This window comes from Stegodyphus dumicola, chromosome 3 (assembly GCF_044657685.1).
Source record: "Stegodyphus dumicola isolate Sdum_Otavi_A_Nest chromosome 3, ASM4465768v1".
Classification (NCBI taxonomy): Eukaryota; Metazoa; Arthropoda; class Arachnida; order Araneae; family Eresidae; genus Stegodyphus; species Stegodyphus dumicola.
In genome coordinates, this window is record NC_140770.1 from 247,947,056 (window position 1) to 247,967,060 (window position 20,005).

The 20,005-nt window shown below is 31.7% G+C and overlaps 1 protein-coding gene across 3 annotated transcripts in view; it reads right to left on the reverse strand.

Moving 5' to 3' along the window:
• The window catches only part of LOC118193333 (neprilysin-2-like), a 156,784-nt gene that overhangs the window by 21,609 nt on the left and 115,170 nt on the right, over positions 1 to 20,005 (reverse strand). For all 3 annotated transcript variants that reach the window (XM_085814023.1, XM_085814024.1, XM_035364408.2), the window contains 8 exons: positions 18,667 to 18,843; positions 16,464 to 16,541; positions 13,401 to 13,519; positions 10,341 to 10,512; positions 8,973 to 9,071; positions 7,881 to 7,958; positions 7,673 to 7,782; positions 4,339 to 4,403 (listed from right to left, as the gene is read on the reverse strand). In XM_085814023.1, coding sequence (XP_085670149.1) covers positions 4,339 to 4,403; positions 7,673 to 7,782; positions 7,881 to 7,958; positions 8,973 to 9,071; positions 10,341 to 10,512; positions 13,401 to 13,519; positions 16,464 to 16,541; positions 18,667 to 18,843 — 898 coding nt within the window. The remainder of the gene's footprint in view (positions 1 to 4,338; positions 4,404 to 7,672; positions 7,783 to 7,880; positions 7,959 to 8,972; positions 9,072 to 10,340; positions 10,513 to 13,400; positions 13,520 to 16,463; positions 16,542 to 18,666; positions 18,844 to 20,005) is intronic.

Sequence of the window (20,005 nt, forward strand, 5' to 3'; positions counted from 1 at the left end):
ATTCCCAAAAGTAGTTATTTATCTCGGGATTTATCACTTGTATGAAATGAGATGACTTTCTTATTTCATTAATGGTAAATAAAATATCCGTTGGACAACAGACAAAAGAAGAAACCATTGGACAAAAGGCCAAAAGAAGAAACCATTGCACAAAAGAGCAAAAACGAAATCATTTGCCAAAAGGCCAAAAGAAGAAACCAAACGACTAAAACAAGAAGCAATTTCGATATAGATTACAAGCCCCTAAACGACGGAAAGAAGGAACACTTTCAATACGAAAGAAGTTAAACGACCAAACGAAAACGTTAAACGACCGAAAGAAGAAGCACTTTTAGTTTAGATATCAATAAATCCCTAAAAGTTTGAGGCCGATCAGAAGCCGAGCAATAAAGCGTTTGAACAGGGATAATTCGGGCTTGAATCATGGCGAATGGGTTGACCGAACAGGAGTATTCATGGTTTTCCGCGTGAGTGATATATATAAGAAAGAGTTTCTTCTAAACCTTTCCAGAAATGAATTAATTCTCAGAGAGCCCTCAATTTGCTCTACATTAATCAATTAATCCTTAAATTGTTGAAGCCGTTTAAACATTCTGGCGGTGCATTTCCTGTAAAAGTTTCAGTTCTATTTATATTAATATTGACAATATGTAAATGAAGCATTTGTTAAGCTCATAAATTTCAAAAGGAGCTTATAATTGTTATTTCTTACTATCCTTCAAAGAAACCATTGAAGCGTTAACATTTGCTCCACTAGCAATGTCATTCCAAGAAGCACTGAAAGAATATCTCTTTGATATTTGTCATAAATTGTGTGTCAGTATTGAATTCTCTGGAAGAATGAATCAGCAAATAAGCTTGATAACAGATTATTTTGCTGATTTATAGTAAGGTGGAGGTGGGAAATCTGACAAAATGATTGTGGCAAAAGGGTGATTTCTTCCTGATTAAAGAAACTCAGACTTCTTCGCTTAAAATATTGTATACTGTGTAAAGATCCAATGATACTAAAGAAACTAACTCTACAACCAAATTATTTGACTCAGAGCAAATTAATGATATGTAGTTTTGTAGGTCTAGGAGAGCCTACTTTTACAACAGCAAGAGTTAGAAATAATGGTAAAATTTATGGTGCTACTTTGGTAGACGGTTGCACGGATTTTTGGAGATTTACATTGGGGCAGTCGTCAGCCATCTTGAAAAATGCTGTTTACGTATTTTACGCATATAGTAAAGTATTCGAAACTTAAAAAAAAAAATAAATATCGTTAAAAACAATGGATTAATTTTTGGTTGAAAACGTTGTTTTTTAAGATGGCTGGCAAATGTAAATAAATACACTTACTAAGACTAAAAATTGCTAAAGTAAGGTTAAATTATTATTTTCATATAATAGAATAAAAACACCGCTATAAAAACATTGCGCAATATTTAATTGGATTAAAATATTACTTAAATTTGAATATCGAATTAAAATCATTATACCAACGTTTAAAAGAATTAAAATATTACTTAAATACTTTAAAATAGGTTTTATAGGGTTTAATTATTTAACATTAAAACATATGCGGCAATAAATATCTCAGGAATTTTTTAAAACATTGTATTAATTTTTTAATAAAAATTGAAGCATACGATTATGAAGTAAAAGAAAATTATGTACTTACATTTTTTTTAAACATTTTTTAAACATAAGGCCTCAAACGGCAATTTTTTTATTCCAATACCAATAATTCTTGGTAATTACCAATAACAACATTTATATTCGAAACGGACACATCCATTCGCTTTGAAATCTGAGGAATTCGAAGAGATGAATAATAAAATTTTAAAATGGCGCGGTAATGCACAAATATTCAGTAACCAATCAATGAGCTGATTACATCACGCATAGAATTAAAATTATTTAAATAATCATTCATAATAAAATTATATTTTTAAAAAAATGCAAAATTAAATTGTATTTTAATATTTAACAGCCATAAATAATGTTTAAAACATTAGATTAAATTTATAGATATTAAAACCAATTACTTTTAAAATACTGTGACGTCATTCTTTACATCATTCACAACATTAAATTCCATAAAATATCATAAACAATAACATTTTATTTCAAATAAAAATGCAAAATTAAATTCATTTTTATTATTTTGAAGTCATAAATAATATTTAAAACACGGAATTTATGCACAATAAAACGCATTATTTTTAAAATAAAATGACAACAAAGTATCGGTTACCATAAACAACTTGTCTAGCAATGGGTTTACCATAAGTCGTATCGCTCGCCAAAAAAAAAATCGCCAAAATCCGTGCACCAAAGTAGCACCAAATTTATTCCTACATCAAAACAAGAAGAAATTCGAAAATGTTATGAATAAGCTATGGAAAACGAAGAGCATATTTCTACCTTTTGATTAAAAAAAAGCAGTTAAGGAATAAATTATTCTAAGACTAACAGAATTTGGGTTTAGGTGTAGTAGCTAAAGTTTAAGAGGATCATTAATCAGAACCGAAAGATTTTCATAGACATGAAATGATTGCAGGAAATCTAATTCAAAATAAAACGTTTTCCTTAAATTTTATGTTTTGCAGAAACACAAGATGTGACGTTTCGAACAACAATGATGTGGAATAAAAATTTAAGAATTTTATTTTCTATTTACGAACAGAAATCTCATGTTCTATGGTATGAGATTTCAAGGTTCTGATTCTTCGATCAATATATAAAAAAGCATACTAGCTCAGGAATGACTATAGACACCAAATGTGATCATATCTTGAATAGAATATGATATTAAATTTACGGATAGCACTGCGAATTATGTCACTAGCAGAAAACAATAAATACAAAAACGAAGTTTGGGTACAAATGTGAACTTGATAAATAATTTACTTTAAAAAATGAATACTTACTGGATTCTTATGATAAATCGAAGAGAAAAAAATATTTTTCTTGTAATGAGATAAAATTCTCTATTGGTTGCGGCCGTTTTCAAAGTCCCTGATGAAATGTTGACAGGCAACATTGAATAAATAGAAAATGAAAGAACAAAATGAAGCCGTCTTGTACTTAGCAGAACGACGATATATGAATTGCTAATCCAGTGCAACTAATGAAGATTTATGATGGACGATAGTTCAAAAGCTATATTCTTTATATGTAACACAGACGTTGAAGCATGTAATGGGATTATTAAGTTCAAAACTGAAGTATTAAAAAGCATCAGGTGAATTCGTGACTGAGAGAACCTCAACTATAACTTCTGTATTACTCTTAAATGGCACAAATGCATCATTAATATAGCCGAACCAAGTTAGAACATAAACTTCATAGCTGGAGCATGCTAAAGTTCTCTGATAACCATAATCAGTTTTCGGAAAAGAGGCATGACTTTCCAAAAACATTTGAAAACAAGAATGTTTTCAGTATCCTTTCAATTACGTTATGTGCTTAACATCCATCCGTTATTTCGCTAAGATCTTCAGTTCAGTTTTAAGGAAAGCTAAAACTGTGAGCCAGTTAATATAAAACTGAATTCATCAAAACTGGTAAAAACAGCAAAGTACCTTCATTTAAAACTTAAAATTGGTATGAAAGAAAGATTTTTCTCCTTAGTTAGAGAGACATCTTATATTTCTTAAACTATTCTAAAACAAAAAGCATAGAGAGAAGTTTAGAAGCTCATCTACATTAAGCTTATTAAAATTAGTATTACTGTCGAATATAAACTTGAATTAGATTATTGAAAAGTTAAACAATGCATACAAAGACTGCCAGCTTACTTTCTGCGTCGAATGAAATCGAGGGGTCGAGCGGGGAAGTAATTCCAAAGTTTCTCGCGTGTTTTATCTTACCATCATCCTCTCGAAATGACTTTCGTCTCGACAAATTTTAAATGTTCTGATTTACAAAGACACTACAATAACAAATAACCTCACTTTACTCGAAAATAGAACTGATGTGAAGCATGGAATAAATATAATTCAAACATTTAAAATTTGTATGAAAACGTATTATTTTTTTAATGCTATTTTATTTTCAGATGATTTCATTGCAATTTTAAGTTAGTAAACTCGTTTTAGTTTTAAAAAAATATTTTCCTAAATTTCAAAACTATTTGAAATTTTGTTAACTATATTCTTGCACGATGATCATCCCCATTTTTACATCCCTATAACTTTAATTTTGTTCTAAATGAATGATTTTTCAGAATCACAAATTTGATCAAACTTGTTCTTACAAAAACTAAAATATGTCAATGTTTCAAAATTATTGGGCGATAACTAAGATCATAACAGTATAGAACAAAAGGAAAAGATAAAGTGATTCACCAATACTGTTCGTCATAGGGTTATAAACTGCATTTCCGTCGGTTGCTTTTAAATATGTATTCCACCTGTAAAAATACATGACTGAAGTAAGATAAATTTGCTTTTGGCCAATAAACATCTCTCTTATCATAACGCAAATTTAATTTATTGATCGGAAATAGAAAAAAAAAGTGTTTAAATTTAAATAATGAGAGAAAAATGTTTTCGATGAACTTAAACGCTTTGATAACTATGATATAAGCTAAGAAATAGTAACACATCTTTAAGTAAGTTACGAATTTTATGCACATAAACACAGGTTTTCATTTTATAATGCTTTATTTAAGTTTTTGATTGCTTATTTTTAATATATACATATGTCTAAGAAAGATTAAAGCAGAATAGTAACGAAACATTTGAACACTGAACATTACTTATTATTTTCATTTCCAAAATACTTGTATGTTTCTTATTCATTATAGAAAAGATTATGTCGAAAAACTGGTTGGTAAATGTAGCCTAGGGTTTAATTTTATTTTGATAATCAACGTTAATTTACTGCATCATATCACACCAGCCAAATATGAGATCTACAGAAGGTGTCAATCAACATGTAGATCATCGGTGAACAAGAGACTTGGCAGTCTCCAGCGCGCTTCAATTTAATTTTAATTTAAAAATATGTCTTAATTTACTGTGCAAAACGGCGCACTAATGACTCTGTGCATTGATAGACAGTGACAATAAAACTGTATGTCACTGCTGACCAATAGAATAGACAACGGTCGATCTTCTTTGGTTCAATTTTAATTTTGCACAGCTCCAAGACTAAGGATCTCTGGCCTGCACATTATAGGGTTACTCTTGACCAATAACGTGCAAGCTAACAGGCACTGATTGTCAATAGACTGATTACTGGTGTAGAGGAAAGCAGTAAACTGAGATAGATTTAAAAATTAAAATTAGGTGAAGAGATCTTAAGACTGTTAGTTACCAGTGACATTACAAGTGTATAAGACCTGCAGTTCACAAAAAAGCGGAACGAGATTAAGAAACAAGTATTTTTTAAAACAAGCAATCTTACTGTTTTACTTTTAATAGTAAACCAATAGTTACTTTTAATAAACAATCCAATCAGGATACGACATAAAGTACGCTATGGTAATCATTTCCAACTGCTATGCAGCATAATGTACTATGGACCTTTAGCAAATTTTTTGAAGCATGTACGGGTTTACCATTTTCAGTGAAAGTTATTTTCCAGTGCATATTATCTTAAACAGCATTGTGTTGCTTTCGTAGAGTAATACTGTCATAAAAAATCCAGTAAACTACGTCCTTACTGTAGCTGAAGTCGAATCTTTGGAAAGCGGAATAAAGACTCATCAGATTTAGGAATGCAGGATCCCTCACATTGGAACATATATGATATTATTCTGAACAAATCAAAGAGCTTCTGAAAAGTTAACTAGTAGTCGCTTATGAGGAGCTACAGTGATGAAAGGCAGCTATGGTGTCACCTTGTTCTACACCTGAAAGGTTTTGCACTCTAAGTAGAACTTGAAATCGCAAAAATATGTACAAAATTACTGAAATCAATTATCCCGTTCCGCCGTTGGCATTTGATAATTGAGAGCAGAGTCTGAACCCCATGCAACTTACAGCTTACTTAGACTATTCGGGTCTAGTCGAGACTCTGCAACTCCCCGGGGCAATACCTCATGGCCCCATAGAAGAATATAGCATTTGTTTTTCTCTCGAGGACCAATGAAATGGGCTACACTGACGACAACACATTTAAAATGCTTTTATGTAGCGTAAGAAAGGCAAGGACTAATCTTAGCAAGGGATCTCGTACGTCTATTGCTAAAAGCAGATGTCATTTTAGTAGAGCTTCTGAATGCTCTGAGAACTCGACAGAGCAATAAATACGCAAATACCCCTCCAATGTCATCAAAAGTCTCTGGTTTACGTCGGCGAAGTTCTTTATTTAGGAATGTGTAATGTTTAGTAGTCGTGTGAAGCTTCATGCCTTCTTAACGAGGTTCAGTCTCTTGTACCATTTTTCCCTCTTTGCAAGTGTCTTTCCTTTAATTCCTTCGCATAGACAATATTGCTCACGTTATAATACAGAGTAACATATTTGAAACGTTAGGGAACGAACATATTTAGCACATGGAATATTCGGAGCAGTTCACTTAATGTCTTAAGTCTAAAACGCCTCCAGAAACATCCAAATTATCCTCGGGAAAAGCGTACCATCTCATCACCAGCCGCCAACAACTTTTCTGTAGTGCGACTGATGGTTCTAGAAGAAAGAAACATAATACCTGAAGAGCTTATTTATGGCCTTATACTAAGCATCAGCAGACGATACATATCTTCCATCGCTTTCAGTGTTGGTCATATTCGCTCGAAAATTGCAATTATTTTTCGCTACAGTCTGCTACATGCATATTCCTGTTTTAACTTTATAACTGTTCTGCTCAGGATTCACATTTTTGTAAAGAACCTTTTGCCTTGTGTTTTTAGTCAGTGCTGTTTAAATTTTCCACAAATGTGCATCTGTGTGTTACAATTCATGAAATAACTAGTTTCGAATTTGTTGCCAGAGTTATACATAAGCATATATATTTGCAGGTATTGGATTATTAATTAACTAAAATGTATCAGCATATTTTGTCTGCTTTAAGTTGATATTATAATCTTTTAATTGATAGCATGATGCGTATAAACCTAGATAAATGTTTTATGCTAGTATCTTTTTTCCAGTAATATCTATTAAAGGTAAAACAGTACGATTGCTTGTTTTAAAAAGAACAATATGAATAACTAAGAATAATATGGATAACTAAAATCACTCAATTTATTATTATATACAAACACAGGAGTTTAATATTTAGAACAACTTCCAAAAATCATATAGTAATTTCTATAATTTATAACCCGTGTGTTTCTAACGGTCCTCGTAATAACTTACGATATTAGGCAATGCGAAAAATAATAAGTAATAAATTAGATCAACTCTGGTTTTCAGGTTTGGTGTTTAAAACGGAATAAATTGAAATCCCCAAATCATTTTTATTGAAAACGTGTATAGATACAAATGAAGATGAAATGTTATGATGTCTGGATGTCTGAAAATGTTTGCAATTAATAGCACCTGACATTTTTCTCTCTAAATAGAAAATAAACCATCCTTCTCTTAGGAGACTTAATAAGATAAAATTATACGTTGTTAGCTATGCGTTCCATATTCTATTATACTCATTTTCTAAATGCCATCATTTTTTATTCCTTTTTTAAAAATAACACTAAAAGGAAAATAAATGAGTCTTAATAATTAAAATATTACATATGTGTATTTTCTGGTCTAGTTTTCCGTAGACGAGAGAAAGCCTGGTCAAGTAGCCACTTGCCCACATTCAGATTGTTGTAGAAAAAGCTTTTATCGTCAAATACCAACTGCAAAAGAGATTCAAGTATAGATATTTTTAAACAAATTGCATTTAAAGAGAAATTAAGTTAAAAAAATGTTTATTGATGCAAATCGGAGTACATACATTAGCGTACACATCAGATAAATAAGAATCATTCAAAAGTGCTTCCGGATAACCAATATACAATGTCGTGGCATCAGCCTAAAAGACACATACAAATTAGTCTCAAACATATTCTATAATAATCGTAGCAGATAACTAATACTTGAATAATATGTAATCAGAATAGGCAAAAATTAAATTCCAGAATATTCAAGAAAAAATTACAAAATTAATGCTTGACACAATGTTATACAGTATTTTATATTGAAGTTATGAAATCTTACATTTCTGGAATCCTTACCCCTATACTAGAGAGCCATTCCATTTAGAAAATTATGTTACTACATATTGGGTACATGGGGAAAACCACGAAAACGTCCATGCAGCCAGCCCGTTCGCGGGATTCGAACCTCGGGCCGAACTTCCAGTCTTCAGCGAATTTACCACTCGGCCGCTGGTAGGCCAATTCATCCCAGAACTTCAATACATAAATCTCGATTTGCGGACGAATCCCAAACACTTTACTACCAGAGGCTATACGACGATCCATGGAATCTTTTCAAATCAAAGCTTGAGAACATATGTGTACATGAGTACGTATAATTACCTACCATTTTCTGTTATATAGAAGAATAGAATAACTAATAGTCACCAATAAAACTTAAAAAGCGGTAGCAAGGAAACAACGTCATTGGATACCAGTTCTAATGATAATGAACATAAATATCATACTCTGGTTTACTATAATCTATAATAAAAAAATAAAGAATACTACCCCTTTGGGCGTAATGTAAAATCTGAAAGCTTTTAGAATTTTTTTATTAATGTTAAAAAGCATCACCGTGGTTTATTGAAATTCTCAGATTTTTAAAATTAATTCGCATAAACTAAATCTGAAGAAGATTAGATGGAAGCTATGAACGAAAGAAATCTCTGGGAAAATGATAACGAAGTTTTAAATGCAGCTATATAGTTCCTATGACATCTCGTCATTTAAAGCTGAGGAAAAGATTACGTTGGATCTTCATATTATATTATGATAGGTATTTTAACAGCAAGTTTTTTAATCTCGACAAATTTATACAGCGAGAAAATTAAAATAAATGTCAAAACCTTTTCTAAGGCAAAAGTTTTACTTTTTTCATCCATCCAATCAATATTTTCAAGCATATTTAAATATTCATTTTGAACGTAAGTAACAATCTGTAGTGCCTGCAAAAAAGATAAGAAGTTTTACACATTCACATTATTAATTATGATAGAGATTATAATAAATTATATTTTAGCAATCTTTATGTATTTTATAAAGATATTAAATGCATAAATATATACATCAGTTTAAAATATTTTAATTCATGCTGAAAACTTTAAAATCTTTACTTTCTTTTCCAGTTCGTTTTTAATGTAAAAGTAACTCCAAAACAGTTAAACAGTTATACATTACTCCAAGCGGTTCAAGCAATATATTTTCAGGTTTGCGCTTCACTAAGAAATTTCTACTTTTCAGCATTTGGGAAGTGCAGATTTCTTTCTGAAATTCCCAAATGTTGTATGGCAAAATCCACTTCATCATCTAGGCATCACTTCCTTAAAACTGTTTGTTACTAACTGCATAGATAATAAAGATCTAACCAAGACATGAATCTTCAGAGCGTTACAGCTTTTACCAATCGTGCTAGATTTTCTTTTATCACACATTATAGTTGTTATATAATATGCAGAATTTTTCAATATTTATCTAGAGTTACTATTTAATATAACAAGTGGTTATAATTCAAATTTTTACTATAACTTCTCCTTTCCTTTTGATTCACCAGAATGCAAATGAGGAATCCGGTATTTAAAATCAGGTTTTTGGAGTTTAAGGTACTGTGTGTTTCTGGCTGCGAGTGCACACTACGTTTAGTTCCTGCCATCTCTGATAATTGTAATAATTCGGCTTTGCGTTATTGTTTGCCAACAATTTGAGTTTTTTGCTCCGGTTAGAATTGCTGATCTTTAATGGACTGTAGTTACTTTAGACGTAGCAATAATCCGCTGAAGTCTGATAGGGTTAGTAATTACAGATTAAGTAAAACCCACGAAATGAATGATAAAATAATTATCTTCAGTACCATGACTTATACTTTCTAACTCAATTTGAAATTTTAAGTTTTAAAATCTACTTCGTTCCTTATTTTCATTCAGTAAAACTAGAATAAAAGTCTAAGCAACTTCTTTTTTTTTTTATTTTTGCACTGTAGAAATGGAATAAAAGTCTAAATTACGTTTAATAACGTATATTTTAGACCATGGTTAATTTGCGGCAAAATTTCTACAATTGCCATTTGAAAAGCGTTAAGTGTCTTTTAATTTGAGTGACAAATAAATAGCCTACTATGTACCTTGCATTATTTTTTGAATCGGCTAAGCGCCTGACATTAACAAATATAATTTGTAAATTATCTACATATTATGTTACATTATGCCCAAGCCACATACGGTGTTCTTGCTTTCCTCTGGGAAGTAGTGTCTCATATACATGGAATTAACGATCAGTTCGAAGTTTTCGTATATGAAATCAAAGCAACTTTTCCGACGAGGCGTCCAATGAAAACCAAGTTTTGGCAAAGATTCGAACACAATAATCCACATCATATAATTAGACAGCACCCTGAAAAGAGAAGAATCACTCTTAGGCTGAAGTTTGATATTTCAGATACTTACCTAGGAACATTTCAAAATTTTCTGAGTGATTTTATAATTCTAAGCAAAGATCTTATATTAGAAAAGGCGAATGTGTGTGCCATGGACGCAGTCACGTTTACAAATTGTTAAATGTTGCAATGCTTTTTTTAAATTCGATATATTATTTATGTATGGGAGACAAACTGATGAAAGTACACGAATGGTTTGCTCCTGGTATCCTCACCTGTAAAAATTGTTACTGCTTGGAGTTTCACGAGAATTAACTCATCAAAGCATTATTCGAGATTACTAGAGATTAAAAACAAGGTTTGAACCTTGTACAGGACACTGGTATATTCGTTGATCATTTTAGTATAAAACACTATTCGATTCGTTAGAGAATCGGGGGTTTATTAGTTTTATAGAAAACCGTGGTTAACTACATGAATGGGAAAACAAATCATTAAGATGCCTCGCAGCAAAAATGGGAATGAGTTAACATACCTATACACAAAAATGATACGTGAAGGAATTGGGAATGGCATTTACAAGAATTCACACAGTTGTAGCAAACTGAAGTCTTTCCATGGCATATTAATTGAATTAACATGAAATTAATGGTTTTATTTGACGCGTGTGCACCTGTACGCCAGATAAACATGAATAAAGTTAAGGAAGAAATTATTATTATTGCCAATACTGTAGCGACCAAAGAATACAGAATTTATCTCTTGAAAAATCTATTGCCATTTGGACATGCTACTGGAGATTTGCACCATGATTGATTTATATCCTCTAAGATGAAAATGACATTAAGGGCTGAGTCGAGATCTGCGGTGTAGTATTCTAATAACATAGCTTTAGAACAAAGGTGCCCTTAAGCTACTGTTCCCTATTTGGTTAAATTTTCCACTTCCAGCTCTGAATGATCACCGATCTTTGAGTAACTTCTAAAATACATTGCCCTCCAAAACTTAAAGAACATCATGTTTTGCATTACAAAGCTCAGCATTACAAAAAGGTCAGTAACGTTTAAATTCATAGTTCATATGATTGAAAGTAACGAAGTTTAAGAAAATATATGTAAACACAACAGCTACCACTTTTACTTCATAGAAATGAATATTAATATAGGAATTGGTGAAGCAAGGCAAAAATTTTAACTTTTGTTCACCAGTGTTGATCTTCAGTTGTTATTACAGTTTCGTGGACAATGCTCAGGAGAAGTCGTTTGACCCATTCGGGGAGGTGACGGGCGATCGGATGGATGGAAATGGGGATACCACAAGCAGATGCTGCTAGACGTCTCTATGTCTCTTGTCTAGTCTGTGGAATCAGTTTAAATCCCAGGATTCTGTGCTTAGAAGACATGTTCCAGGCAGATCTAGAGTTACAACACTTGCGGAAGACCGCAATTCAGCTCTTTCGGCCTGAAGGAGGAGTAACATTACTGTGCCTCAGATAATGACAGATCATTTAGCGGCAACAGAAACAGGAATCTCAGCTGCTACGGTGCGCATACACAGATATGTATGCAACACCACCAGTTCTTTGTGTCCATTTGAACTGAGGACACAGAGGTGCCCGTTTATGTTGGGCAAGAGAACACTTCTGCTGGACCAGTCAACAATAGGCGTCTGCTCTCTTCACAGACGAGTCAAAGTTCACATTGGAGAGTGATTCAGGTTATCATCTGATCTGAAGGGAATAACGCACCAGATGCAATGAATTCCACATTGTGACAGTTACAGAGGACATAGAATATTAGTTTGGGCTAGGATCTCTCTCTCTCTCTGGGAGGTCACACCGGCCGTTCATGTATTCCATGGAGGAACTTTGACCAGTGTGAGATATCGAGACGAGATCCTTGACCATTATGTCCGCGCATATGACGCTGCTATTGGTCCTGGATTTCTTCTGATGAACAACAGTGCGCGACCGCACCGAGCTCGGGGTGTTGAAGAGTCACGGTACGGAGCGGATGGAATGGCCAACTCATTCCCCAGACCTGACTCCGATAGATCATCTTTGGATCTACTTTGGGAGACAGGTTATAGCTTTAAGTCATTCTCCAAGGTCGTTAGATGAGCTCGAACAAGGATTACTCCGTGTTTAGGCGTTGCTTCCCATTCATTGACCGACAACTTAATTGAAAACATAGAATGTTGCTGCCGCCAATGTATTTCAGCTGGGTGGATACCAGTTTTGTAATGATAACATTACAAAACCCATTTTTGTAATGTTACCACCTCATTTTTACTCAAAAGACTGTGACATACTCTTTCTCCAAGACTGGATTTCTCTGCCAAGAGTTCAATTTTTTGTTGTAATTCATGCTTGTGTTGAATTTCTGTGTGCATTCATTAAAGAACTGTTTAGTGTGCATGCCCTGTAAATTTCTTTTTTCTGTGTTGCTTCATTTTCAAATTTGATACACAAATTTTGCTGTTCCTTAACTTTTGGAGGGGCAATGTATGCAGCGGTTTCTTTTTATCAAATTAATAAAGAAATGCACTTTCTAAATTAACATGCGTTAAATCTAATTATGCTTTCAAATATTGCTTATTTATGATTTCTTACATAGATGTTTACCTTGCATTAATTTAGACTGTACTCAATCAGTAATTTTACTTTTATGAAAAATTAAAAATTAATTAATTAAATATTAACTTTCAATTAAAAATTCAAAGAACATCCTGTTTTAATTTTGAAAATTAGTAAAGTTTCGCAAGTTTACGATTCACATAAATAAAAATTTTTAATTTGTGTTTTTTAACATGTCTTTCTCTTCGTTTTTTAAGTTTACATCCTAAATTTATATAAATATGTTTTCAAAGAGTTATGTATAAATTATAAAATTCTTTTTAGTCTTACCTCTTACTTGTATTTGCGATGAGATTGGCAACATCAAAGACAAAATCACTAACGAGCACAGTTTCATTTTCAAGGATTTCTTCACCAAGTAGATTGTTAAAAAATTTATTCCAGTCAATCTGTTCGAAGGCAAAAGAAAAGTATTCTGCATCTTAATTTCAGAACAGTTTACTTCAAGTATGTGCCATAAAAAATAAATAGTTGAATAAAATTTAGAGGGAATGAAACTGTCAAAGAATCGTGTAAATTAGATAATACTGTGTTTGATGCTCCTGCGAATACACACTTTTATTTCATTTAATGTTTAACAAACATTTTTCATGTCTCATAGCAGTAAGAGGTAAAATATTTCCCGTACTTTCTTTTAAACAAAGCTCACAAGCGGCCGAGTGAAACCAAACTATCTTTTAAAAAATGAACTTCCTAGTTTGTTATCTGTTTTTTTTTTTTTTTTAATAATTTTAGGTAGAATTTATTTCTATTTAATCTAACGAAATGTGTGCTTATGGGTATTAAAGCTTGCTTTTGTGGAAAACATTAAAAGACCTCGACTGAAAGCATGCATTTACATTTTCATTGCGAAAATATGTTTACTAATAAATTTATTAAGTAGTCGGATAAATATTATTTTATCTTGAAACTGCATTACGTCAGTTCCCACTTATCGAGATTGAGATAGTTTGATTTACATAAATAGCATCATTTAAAGGTTAATTTATGCGGAATTGTAATCTCAAATTACATGCTTAAAAATACCACGTATGTTAAATTAAAGATTGAATGTAACCATAAATTATGCAGTAGTTATAACATACACATTAATAATGCAGGAGAAAAAGTTTCAGAAGCTGCGAGAAAAAAGAGGAAATACCAGAAGTGCAAGAAAAAAATGTGTACTTTAATGTTTGAAATGATTAGAAGCTTAGCTGCTTACTTTAGCTAGCTTTATTATTTAAGTCGATGTAGTAAAATGAAACTATAAAGATTGGTTTGATTTATTTGTCTTCTTTGGTTTAAAAATTTGCGTGCTGTTGACTTAAAAATTTGTGTGAAAATTTTAATAATGAGGATAGCAGGACTTCCGTTTTAAAAATGTTTCCTTTCTATTTGTACTTAAGCAATTTACGTTAAGATGATACACTTCTGATCCCTCCTTCTTATCAAGCTTGAAGAAATTCCAGGAAGACTGTTGGCAGGTTTCTGTTTAATCATCGACAACATGAGCACATCAATTAAACCGCCAGCACATTCAATGATATAAATTAGATTTTAGCATTTTGGGGACAATTAAAACACATTTTTATTGTACCCTGTTGCAGAGTTACAAAACGACATCATAGTAATTGCTGCACTTCGACACTAGTGTGGATGGTAGAAGCACTTCGACACTAGTGTGGATGGGGATATAGGTCGTAAGTGATTGCTACTATAGTATCTATTGCAAGAAGGATTCCAGAGTTAGTAAATTGAGAATATCAGCTTGTCTTCCTGTGTGAAATGGGCTGTATGTAACTTCCTTAGACGCATAAGTTAAGAGGATGTTGTGGTTTGCTGAGGATGAACTCCTGTTAGGCCTTGCCGTTTAGATTAGTGTTTCTACAACCCTAATCAGTTTTTTTACATAAATTATGACTCGACCAATTCTGTGCAGGCGTCTGCCCCAACCGATAGGAACGGTAATTCATAATTTTTATTTATCACTGGGTATAGCATGTATTACAGTAGTCATACAAAAGTCAATGCCATTTTGCAGAATCAAATCGTGGAGTTCCGCAAGCTTGTTTCATAAACTACATGCCTTCCATAAAGCCATTAAAATGGAAGAGACAAACCAGCTATTATAAGATTCCCATTTATACGCAATGAAGATTGCGTTACTTATACCTGTTCTGTGCGCATGCGTTAGAATGCTAATAATTTGCATATCCCGGCATGTAGAATCTTTCATGCAAATTTTACCTTCCTTGCAAGTCGTGTTCATAGTGCAGCAATTTTGATGCCCAGCAGTGTTAAAAGCAAAATCTTCTTTATTTCCCGATTTAATTGTTAAATAAATCAAGAATTTCTTCCATTTAGGTATTTTGTTCAATTAGAGGAATTACTAGTTTAACAGAGACTATTCAGCTTTGTTTTTTATTTTTTTGCTTTATGGACACCACTATACAGAATTTCTTAATAATTAATAATATGAATTTATTTTTTGCATTTCTTCATCACTAATGAAATGGGCTGTATGTAACTTCCTTAGACGCATAAGTTAAGAGGATGTTGTGGTTTGCTGATGTTGTGCTCTCACCATTAATGCTAAAAGAAGTAGGAGGCACAAAAGAAAAATCCATCTGAATTTTAATGACACGCAATTTTTATTCTACGGGAATCAAACTTCCCCCCCCCCTTTATTTTATTTTTGTTTTTGTTTTTAAAGTCTGAGCATGAACTTATGGCTGTACTAAACGGGGGAATGTATAATTAGTTAAATTTCCTAATTTTCAATATATTTTTTATTTCCTTTTTCTTCATTTTAATATGAAGAAGCTATACCATAAATGCTAATGTCATTTAAAACATTTATGTAATTGGAAGTGCATATTTAAGGCTAACGGTTGTGATAATAAATACCATCTAATGACTTTTGTGGATAAGAATATAATGCTGCATGGTAAAGAATGCTTATATCTTCTGTATGTTTTTTGTACCATTTAACGGTATGAACACCTCTCTTTACCTTTCACCACATGTTCGCTTAGCTTTGCACTTCATTCCCTTTTTACGTAAAATTGCACTTCTTTTAAACATATCTTCACATAGAGTCCTAGGGCACGCATATACGATATGATAAACTCAAAATAAATTTGGCAATCGGCAGCAGAGGCAAAAATTTCAGAAGACTAAAGGCTTTTAATTTTAGGAGTCATTAACTAAAAATTTGTAAGCATGCGATATCTTCTGTATTGATGTTGTGTAGTATATTATGCATTAAATTTGTAAGTATCTGTAAACAAAGTTACTATTAGAAAAATTTTTAAATGAATCTGTAGAAATTATGTAGAGTATTAACTTTACCTGTGGTATCTTATCCTTCAGTTCACTGACAGTGTAATACGTAAAGTTGTGTTTCCTTTCCGGAAGTTCTGAACTGAACTATTAAAGAAAATGCAATACTTCAAAAAAGGCATAAAACTTATAACTTAGATAACAATGAAGATTATATAACTGCAGGAAACACCAAAAAAGTATTTGTGTAAGATATTTTTTTATGTTTAATAAATTTTGTTCAGTATAAAACAAACTTTTAAAATTAATATCGATTCGCCTTCTCGCGGCAATCCTTTAGATTTCTTTCAAATTACCTTTACTATAAATAATTAAATACGCTTGCTTCATTCTTTCGTCGCACATACGATATTATTATTATTTGCGAAGTCAAGCCTCATATTTGGTGAATTTTATCCCCATGGATTTACATCACGAGTAAAGATTCTAGTCTAACATGTTTTTTGTCAGACCCACCAGATATGATGAGAGCTCATCTTTCGCTCTCACCAAAAACTTAAAGCCCCCTTTTTGTTAAGAAATTTAGAGGGTATAAAAATTCGTTTATACCCTCTAAATTTAGCTCTTTTTCTTAAAATAAATGTATTACAGGAAAACTGCGACAATTCGAAGACGATGAGAGAAGAATTAGGCTCTAAGAGTTGACGACGTGCTAGTGTTAAAATGCAATTTCTATTTCCTAACCATTAATTAAAGGAACTTCAATGAAGTTAAACAAAATTACTTTCATGTTATACTAAATGATACATTTGTAACAATTTATTAAACATTCTTTGAGGAATTCCAGTAGAAATAAATTCATTCAAGTAAACTTTTGTTTGATGGAAATCTATCTAACGCCATTCAGAGACGTGTTGACGAGATTTCGTTTTAGACTGCAGTTAAATCGTTGATAATAACCATTGTTTTGTCATTTTGACTTGTATTAAAATTTGATGAATTTGAGAACAACATGTGATTCACCTTTGTATTTTAATTTGTGTGACAATTTATTAAGCTTATTTGTTTTAAAGATAGATTGAAATAGTTTACGTGTAAATTTCATGTTTTGATGCTATAGAAAGCTGGAAAAGGAAAACTCTTTCCTGATTTATACTAAAATAAATTGAATTATTATATTCAGAACGCTATTTCATGGCAGTATAAAAGCTCATAAGCAGTCAAACGGTAAAGTCAGCTGACCACTGGTACTTCGGTCCGTGGTTCGAAATTTAAGCGAACGGGCTGGCTGCATGGGAGCTCTTGCGGTCCCCCCCCCATGTATAAAGTGTATGCTTGTGAATTTCTCTCAAAAATTTCTCCACGATGGCATGTCTCCGCTTAGGCAAATAGCCCTCGAGTGCTTTGCTATATTCAAAAAAACCAAATCAAACCATAGCAATAAAAAATTAGTTTTTCAGATTCAAATTACTTAGCATTATTATTATTGTGGCCACTTTAAATTAATTAATTAATACAAGAGCAGGAAAACTAATGTTTGAGCTTTTGTGAAAATCTAAATTCGTTTGATATAATTTAAAGAAATTGTGTCTAATTAGACGAACTCTATGTGAGTATAAAATTACTTGCAACTATGATCCTTATGTAAATGTTTTGAAAATTACCTTTGTTTTACTCGTATGTTAATAAATTGTCGATTTTTGTGTCTCCTTTCTCTCTCCAAAAATTACATTTTAGGAAAATGAAATTCGTATTCTTTTAGAGAAGTTAATATTATTTACTTTACTTTTGTAACATGAAAATAAAATTATATACGAACGGTGATTTTTTAAATCCATAATTTTGCTTCATATATATATAATAATTTTATGTCGTCGACGAACAAGGTATTTAATTTTAATTATTTTAATGTCTGGAAAATGGTGTAAAGAATTAATACAATAACAAGGATATTGAAATTATACAAAATTTCACGTCATAAACCAGTTAGTTATATAGATATTGAGCTTTTAAATACGTTACACATTTTGAAATTTTCAAAGTACCTGACACCTTAAATATATGTATCGTAATTAACGCTGTGGAGAATGTTTCCTGTTAACGCAGTACAGAATAATTTCTTTTCGGAGAAATTTTACATTCATACTCAAATAAAATGATAATGACTATATAAAGTAATTCTGTAGAGCAGCTGAATGGTTAAAATTAAACGAAATGAATGAATGAATAAATAAAATGGTTAATATTAAAATAAAAAAACCTTCATACTTACATTAACCAACATAATTTCGAAATCGAGAACTTCCTTGAGTTCATTTTTTGAAGTATTTTTATTTGCACCAAGCATTGTGGCAATGTGCACCATTGAGTTGAAGTACTGAATTGTTTCGGGATCATGTGAGCCTTCGGTCAAGAAATAATTATCACTTCTTAATGACGTTACTCCCAACTAAAAAAGAACAAATTATTATTTAAGATGTGAGAATCAGAAACTTTTTTTTGCGCGTAATATCAACAAATGACTTTCATGCTTTTGCATGGGTCACGGTTCATAGTCAGCGGGGCTTAAATGTAATTATTTTTGTTTAATTTTTGCATTCGGAAAAACTTAAAATGAATATATTCCTCTTTTAATGAGTAACATCAATTATGTAACGATTTGATGTAAGTTAAAAACGTGCACTGCTTGACCTTAAACAACACAATGAAAGAAGCAGCTAAGCATAATAATTTGAGCACGCAACCACAAAAATGATTAGCAATGCAGGTCATACACAAATTATGGTCACATGTGACTCCACCTAGAATTAGCATAAAACAGATGATAGCGGCACAAGTTTTCACATTTAGAAATCCGTTTGACTAGAAAATCACAGTTTGCAATGAGTAGGAAAATGAAACATAAGCAGCACAAACAATTATGTAAGATAATTAAATAAATGCAATTTTTGTTTTTTACATTTTTATTACTTTGAAACTATTTTCACTTGCACATTTACGTATAATATATTCATACGTAATCTGTAACTTTTTAAATTATTACTATCAATGTTCTCATTTTATTTAAGATATTATTTATATAAAAACAGATGAACGTACAATATAACAAAATGAAAACGGTACTTACGTACCGTAACGTACTCTGGCAGCCATGCGAATAACAAATCTTCAGTTTTAACATGCAACATCATTATTTCCATATGCGTTCCTTTTGTTGCACTGCAAGTTCCAACGGTTTTTATAAACAAATCATGATATTTAAATTCAGTTTTAAAGTCCCTTATGGGATGTGCCTACAGTGGAAGAAATTGAATTCTGCAGGAATGCGACTTTTACTTTCAAAATCATTAAATAGACCAGTTTTTTTCTCTTTTTATATATATATATATATATATATATATATATATATATATATAGTCTTAAAGCGACTGTCGCAGAATTTCTGCCAGGGAAGAAAAACGTCCGCTTATTAATAGGATTAATTTTTGATTTGGGGTATCAATATTTAATTAAAACACTAAATACACTGCTGGCCATTAAAATTGCAACACCATGAAGGAAAGCAAATACAAAAAAAGATATTTATTGTACGTAAAGTGTAAGGCATGAAA